This window comes from Aptenodytes forsteri, unplaced genomic scaffold (assembly GCF_000699145.1).
Source record: "Aptenodytes forsteri isolate BGI_AS27 unplaced genomic scaffold, ASM69914v1 Scaffold241, whole genome shotgun sequence".
Taxonomy (NCBI): domain Eukaryota; kingdom Metazoa; phylum Chordata; class Aves; order Sphenisciformes; family Spheniscidae; genus Aptenodytes; species Aptenodytes forsteri.
This window is the reverse complement of record NW_008795252.1, coordinates 2,803,621-2,811,545: the sequence shown is the minus strand read 5'-3', so window position 1 is coordinate 2,811,545 and position 7,925 is coordinate 2,803,621. Positions and strand designations below refer to the sequence as shown.

The following is a 7,925-nucleotide window of genomic DNA, read 5'->3' as shown; positions in this document are numbered from 1 at the left end:
TTCGTAGAAATTAAAGGAACTAGAATTTAAGTGCCTTTAGTACCTTAATTAATTTCAACCACTGATTGTTTCGGCCCATTCCCTGGGTACTTTTAATTCAATTTAACATGTGAAGAGTTAACTTGATACTCAAGAGGACTTGGTACTTTTTACGTGTTGGACTAAATTAATCTCCTGAGAAATCCTTCTCATACGTACACTTCTGTAATCATGGCTGTTCAGTCAATAATCAGTTTCTAAAGTGTTTATTACTGTGTCATGCACATAGTTTAATAACAGAAATCTGAAACACAAAATATAATATATTCTAAAAGAAAAAGAAGCATGTCTTCTTCTGCAGATTGCTATGCAGACTCCCAAGTATTGTGAATTTAAAGGGTTCTCTCAAAAACACTCGTTAGACACGTTCTCTCAAAAACACTAGTTAGACACAGTATATTTGAATATGAATCTTTTGGCAGATGATTACCATCCAGTCTTACGGAGTATCTAGGGAAACATCCACACTTTTTTGCTCTTAATTTTAATACTCACAAGCTAGTAGGAAAGGGCCATTAATACAGGGTTAAACATACTGTATTCAAAGTACATCCAAGAGTACTTCTACCCAGAAAGGAAAACCCCATCCTCCTTTTTCTGCATGTGACTTTCCTTATAATAAATTTATTAACACAAATGTAGCTGTACATATTGGACTGTAAATTTATTTACCAAGAAACTAACACAATAGTTTATTTGTACACTGTGAACAAGATTTGTTGCCCCCAAAATGAAGCAAAAAAAGTCACTTCAACCTTCCCACCTTTGCTCAGATCTTGACCAGAGTAGGGGGAAACAGAAGGTCAAACTCATTGCTCATTATCTCATAAAATAATCTGATTCTTTTCTTACCATGGTTTCTCCTGCGTGCTTCCTTTCTTGATTGGTAGCGGCAGCTTTGGTTACTGATGTTTCTACTGTTGTATAAGCAGCCTGGTGCAAGGTGGCAGGGCATCCACACCCCACTGGCAGGGGCCCCGCAGCATCACAGCGTAGGCAGGAGAGGTCATAATCTCTCCCAGGCAACCATCCCATTCCATCCACTCACCTGTTACACCAGCAGCCTGCTTTCACCCATGTACAGGATGCAGCCCTAAAGTCTGTCCTTAAGCAAGTCTTCCCAGTTAATTCTCCAAGCTAAACCTTGGATTTTAAAAAAAAAAAAAAAAGAAAAAAAAGAAAATTACGACTGGTTACAACTGGTATTAGTAACCAGAATTTTAACACATACGGAGCATCTTCACAAATAACTAGTTTCCTTCCTTAAAACTCTTAACAACTGGTGAATATGCTACTGATAAATCATTTAAAAGTTTATTAACCATTTCAGAATTTCTTCATTTACACTTTCAAAAGGTGGCATAATTTTTAAATGGCATCTTTCTGACAAAGGTGACTGTAGATGAATGGTGGACATGGAGTTAACTTGCCTACGTTCCACTGATTGAAATGAATTGGGGAACAGGTTGAGCTGCAAGGAATTCCACTTGACTATTTGATCATCTGTGCACAAGGTACATTGAATTATCTTCTTGTCTCCTGGTGCTAAGACACCAAACCTTGTCTTTCCGCCAGCCATTCCTTATCTTTGTGACCTCTGATCATCTGATTATAGACAACTGTTCTTCAGCCTTTCAGCTGCCTACAGTATGGGCCAATACAATTTTTTTGCATCTAGCAAGAAGATGGCAAAACAAAAAAGCAGAACTATGATTTGCTCTTATACCTGGAGTTACTAGCAGAAAGTTCACATACTCATGGCACACACACACATTCTCTCTGGCTATGTCTTCCCTCCATGATATGATGAGAGTGCAGAGAAAAACACTGCTAAAGATAAATACCAGGGACTTTATTCTTGGTAGTACTGGTCTTGGCCATCCAAAGGTAGACACACACGTATTTTTAAAAAAAAAAAAAAAAAATTCTGGATCTTTCACAGAAAGTAATTATCACTCTCTGAGCTCCTATGAAAATGCAGACTTACAGCCTACCAACATCATCAGTTGATTAGATCTCGTCAGATTCACACTGAGCAAGTCCTCTACTTAATTCAAATATGTCTGTACAATGAGGACATGTAGTGAAACATTTCCGGAAATTACTTGAAAACTGTAGAGTATCAATACATTTAACGCAAAAGTTTTCATATACTTAATCACAGCACAAATAAGCAACTCTACAAAGAGGTAAATCAGTCGTCACTTTATTGTGAAAATTAAATATCGCAATTTTAGTATTAATTGCAAAAAAACGATAGCTCATTTCTGCCTTCTTGCCCTCTCATGATGAATTAAATACAATACAAATGCAAAATCAGTAGTACTCAAAAAAAGTGGAGGTTACCAACCTACGCTTAAAATCAAGTTGAATGTTAAAAGTCCTGGTAAATGAGCAGCTATTACATTTAACAGCATTCTAAACATAACGTATGGCCTGCTCAGACCACTGGTCCCAACCTCCAAAATTGCATCTCTGGCATCTAACTAAAAACATTAATAGAAAACTAGAGCAAAAAATGGTTGTTTCCCAAGGAGTCAATTTGGTGAAAATTTGGCCTGACTTCACTCTGAAGTTTGCTATTTCATTAACTGGCTTACAAAGGACTTAAAGAGAGGCCTTGCAAAGCAGGGGGCCAGTAGACACAACCCAGTCATTTCTTGAAAGAGCTCAACTTCAGACAGAGCTTCTGTGTTTTTTTCTACCTGGTTTCCCATCCACTGTGGGTTGCAGAGTTGTAATTACACTTACAGTTGGATTACAAGAACCATCTAGCAATATCAAAAGCAGCTCTTCCCTATGTGCGCAGAGCATTTAAGAGAGAACTTTTTAATATGGTGAAGCATTATGTGCTACTTACCCTGGTGTAAAGTCCTAACAGAGACAAAAACTTTGGGGAGGGATATGGGATTGCTTTGGTTTTTACTCGAGACAACTAGGCACGGTCATTACTGCATTCGCGAATGACCTGCCCCAGTTTATCTGACACTAATATTGGAGTATTTCTCTATTGGGATAATTCAAAAAGAAATAGACACAGACCTATTTTTAGCAGTGAAGATGCAGACTGTTTTAAAGTGTCCTGGTAGGTAGCAAAGCAACAGATTGCACAAAGTTTGAAGGCACCAACAGGCTGCTATCCGTGCGAAGAAAACAAATAGCCACCACCTCAGTGTATGGCTATTGCTAGAGACAAAGGAACAACCTGAAGGGCACTACTGTTGTAAGACACCACACTGAGATTTGTATTGGCTACTTTTCACAGGTTTGGTGCGTTGGATAGAATTTGCCCACCAAAAAGGCTGATTTGTTCAACATTTTGTAGTTTAGGCTGACATCAGTCAGCCTGCATCCTTTTGGCACAGATGCTGGGATGGCGGGCTACTTGTTTGTCACAAAGGCTCCTTGCCTTTAACTTGTCCTCTCCAGCACACAACAGTTTGCTCCAGTGAAAGCAATATTTAAGTAGGTCAGTGCTCTCTCCTTTGGAATTTACCCTTTGTCAATCGATGATAGGTGGATGGATGGAGAAGAAATTAATGTTCTACCCCAGACCTCCAATTTCTGCCTCAAGTGGTTGGAAATGGGGTTGGTCTGGTGACAGATCTTCTGCAAAGATAGTAATTTTCCTGCCACAGCTCTGGGGAAGGTTTTGGGATCTCAGAGAAGTCTCTCCTTCTACCTTTCAATAGACTTTTGTTCTGAATAATAGAGCACTGCTAAATGGCTCCCATGTAACCCAGGAGTTTAGGTATTGGGAGTGTGGGGGGCAATTCTAGACATACTGAGACTTTTTGACATCTACATAAACAAAGCAAGAGGTAGGGAAAGAGTAAAACAATGCAACAACTTCTGTTGTTCAACTAGACAATAATATAGAATATAGTTTAAAAAAATAAGTCCATTTCCTTACCACCACCACGTGCTCCTAAGAATTACTATGCATCAGGCAAGCATGAAGTGCTGTAATTTGCATTTAAGAAGAGTAGGTGCAGCACAATAGTCTTTGTGGCCCACCACCTTGGCTTTCTGGCTTAAATATGACTAAAATCAAGAGGGCCTGTGTAAGGAGGCATCAGTCACAAGAGAAACCATGGCCTTCAAAATGCAATAGGCTTCACTTTCTCCAGTGTTTTTCTTCCACATGCTTGTCCTAAATCCCATGCTGCAGGAACTGGGCTTTTCAGATGTTTTCAGGCAAAATAGCATATTCCCCTAGTTATTGGTACTCCATGGCCTTTTACGGTCATGCCTCCAGGAACACTATTTCACTTGTTCAGAGAACTGCCCAGCATTTGCAAAGATGAAACCTTCTCCCATAGTTCATAACTGGCTACATGACCCTCACTCAAGAGCTACATCCAAAGCAAAGTGTTTGAAAAGGAGGATTCTTATTCAGTTGTAGATTACGGAAGGAGTGGCTTTACCCTGGTGTTGGACAGAACAGTGCTGTAGAGCCAAGCAAAACGTCAGGAATACTTGGCATGGTTTCAAAATCCATACACCACCATTCCCTGCCTGAAGAAACAAAGGTATCACCACACAGGAGTTCACAGGTCGTCATCTCAGTTAGGACACTGATTTCAGTGGTCCTTGAACAGCCCGGTAACATCCTCAAGACAAGCTGACACTTTTACAGCAGCAGAGAAAAATGCATTCTGTGATGGAAGACACTTAGTCTTGAATCGGAGGCCTACGGATTGGAGAAAATACAGCTGCCCAAGCCTGTCGGAAGAGCTGGACCAGTTTGTAAATGAATGGCAGTGATGTGGGAGAAGCTGCAGAACAAAACAAAAAGCAGAAGAGCCTTTCATTATAAAAGATACGCTAAACATAGTAAGAAAGAACTAATCCCAACTAGAGTTAATCGAAACCTAGTTGTCTGTCTTCCTTCTGTTCGGCTCAGTACTTGGGCCTTCCCTCAGGGCAATGTTCCCATCCCTAGCAAGCCGCCTTCAGTATTTTCCAATGGACTATTTGCAGAATAGCTATGGAGCACCTGTCACCCAGCAGAAGGGGAAACACCCATCCCCTCCATGCCCCAGCTGCCACCTCTATGTCACGGTACCAGCCCATTCTTCAGCGACAGCAGCAGCCATCACTAGTGAAACTCCAGCACAAGCAGATCAAATGCACAACTACGTTGCTGCCCTAGGCAACTCTCCACTTTCCTGACAGGACAGCCTGTCAGGCAACCAGTCTTCCAGGAAACATTCACCTTGTAGCACCTCAAGTTGACTGAGGCAGAGGCTGAGTCTAGAACAGCTCAGCCTGTCTCTCACAGTCTGTACCTTGTCTGTTGGAAAGAGCTGAGGATAGAATAACTGTTTTCAGAAAACCAGCTTTTGTAGAGCTACCTCTTTCTATATGGATTGCAACTGGAAACATTAGAAACAAGCCTAATAGTAAGCTCCTAGTCACCCACTTTCTGTGTCTCCCAAAGACGAGACATTTACACAGACCAAATCTATTAAAAGCAACTATTTTCTTCTCTGTAACCATAATGGAATTTAAAAAATTGAAAAGCTTAATACTGTACCTGGGTCTAATCTCACCACCACCAGGTACAGCAGAAAAGTAGCCAGGAGCATCTTTTTGTAAGGAAGTAAATAGAAGTGGCTTGACACGGACCTTAGTGCTCTACGTAGCAATGTCAACAGGGTCAAGAGCTTTTGGGACAGAGCACCTAGAACACAAGAACAGAAAGGCTGTTAGGGCAAAGTAAAGTAAAAAAAGTAATCACATAGATACAGATAATAAGAAACTACGATACTAAAGTAAGTCTGTTCTTAGTTTGATTGCATGAGAGTTGAGTTGAGGTTTGGTTTTTTTTTTTTATAATAGGGAACAGAGAAACAGTACGATTTTGTAATACAATTCATCATACCTTTTTTTTAGGCATCTACTTTAGTATAATATGATCTTATACCACAGTAATGCCAGCTTCTCTCCTGGGAAATAACGTCAAGTGATTTACAGTTCTGGAGGAGAAGCAGTACTTTAAATGCCAGACACGTATTGTTCTACATGGGCTTGACTGTAAATGGAGACAAAACAGAGAGTACACAGAGCCAATAAAATGTACCCTTAAAGGACTGCTAGGTAGTTTTAGTTTTCCTGTTGTACCTTTAAAAAAAAAAAAAACCACAACATTTATTCTGAAGTGCTTTTGAACCTGTAAAACAATTCTCATCTCCTGACATCGGCAGAGACTAAATACGCTTTATAATTGCCAGCAAATGGATCACTAAGTCTTCCATTTCCTGCTGTGGGTGTGATACCCAACAGGACTTCCTCGAGGCCGGTTTATCATGACAATATTCTTAATACATAGTTAATACTTGCTACCCTTTGTTAGTAAGGGACCAACTAACTTAAAGTAAAATTATAAAAAAGAAGAGGAGCACAAACAACAGAGGGAAAGCCTACCCAAAACAGTTTCTGGTGCTGCGTCTTGCTGCTCTTCAGCAGCCGAGAGCATCTCTTCCCGTTGAGTCCACTGACATCGACTTTCACAAATGGCCCCGAGAAATGCTAGCTGCCGCTCGCTGTCAATGACACCACAGCCGCGTACAAGCTCTTCTGCCCCCTCAAACCGGCCAAGCGGAAGCAACACATGCAACAGATAGAGCTCCAGCAATGAACCGTACTCGGGGAGGCTCTTATTGGTTTGGTCTCTCAGCCAGCTACTGCCAACCTCCAGCATCACCTGGGGCTCTCTCACTTTGCTGTATAACAGGATACTGAAACAGGAGAAAGAAATATTAGAAAACACTAACTCTTTGTAAAAGTTGAGATCACTGACAGTTACTACCCACAAGCAGCTATCATGAAGGCGTGTATCAGGGTCTACACGCTTGAAATACAGAGAGATTTCTGAGGCAGACAATAGGTGCAACCACTGATGTTACTTTCTCAGCATCATCCTTTTTGTACTTTATCACCATAAAGCAATCTGCTGGCCTGCAGGCATGCTCCAGCACACACAGGTCGAGAACAGGCTGTCCCAGGTTCTGCTTTCATCCTCACTTACACCGTGCAAAGTGAAAATATCACACAATATTCAAGTCTGGCCTGCTATTAAACTTAAATAACACAAGGCCTGTGTATCTGACAGCCACAGACAAAAACTCACCACAGCTCCAGAACTTTTGGAGGCAGATGTTCGGGGACATGGTAATACTGTAGGACCCAAGATAGAACTTCTCTCCACCGGTTCATCTCAGCCAGCGCCTGAATCCCCACAACACAAAGGGAGCATTTCACTTCTGCAGAACTGGTAACGAAGAGACACCTAAATAAGCACTTCTTACAACCACGTTTCCCCTTGTATCCCTTCCAGTGAGCTGCAGCCTAGCCTAGGTACTCTACAGTTCTCCAACAGCCGCTTCCCCTCCTTTCCCTCTCCTCCTACCCCTCACCCTCGATAAAAAGGCAAATTCAACCCCCCGAGAAGATGCACAGAGCCTGTATCTCTAGGACGCGAGGAAGGCCCCCAGGCACACCTCGCTTCCCTCAAACACGCACAGATCCCTTCATACGAAACATGTAAACGTAGACAGGCCGTTATCAAATAGCAGCCAAAGCCAAGCCGGGTTTTAAACAGTTACTAACTCGCTTTTTAGCAACAAGCGCCACCCTCCATTCATTTAGATAATTAAGAAAAAGCTAAGCAAAACCACGGCAAGGACCACTGGTGCTACTGCCATTCATACAGATAATCTTTGTATTCAAACCTAAGAGGTTCCTAACTCCCCCGCCAAAAGAAACTAGTTTCTTAAACCCAAAAAGTACTCTAATAAAAAAAAAAATAAGCAAGACCACAAACGGGGCAGACACGGTCTGCAGTTAGAAGCCTGCCTGACGCTGATGCAACACCGAGCCAC

General features: G+C 41.5%; 1 protein-coding gene across 1 annotated transcript in view; it reads right to left on the bottom strand.

Moving 5' to 3' along the window:
- Nucleotides 1–2,229: 2,229 nt before the first annotated feature.
- Nucleotides 2,230–7,925, bottom strand: part of PEX26 (peroxisomal biogenesis factor 26) — an 8,362-nt gene continuing 2,666 nt past the window's right edge. The window contains 5 exon segments of the mRNA XM_019471978.1: nucleotides 2,230–4,817; nucleotides 5,579–5,725; nucleotides 6,469–6,782; nucleotides 7,175–7,334; nucleotides 7,337–7,385. Coding sequence (XP_019327523.1) covers nucleotides 4,714–4,817; nucleotides 5,579–5,725; nucleotides 6,469–6,782; nucleotides 7,175–7,334; nucleotides 7,337–7,385 — 774 coding nt within the window. The 3' untranslated portion in view covers nucleotides 2,230–4,713.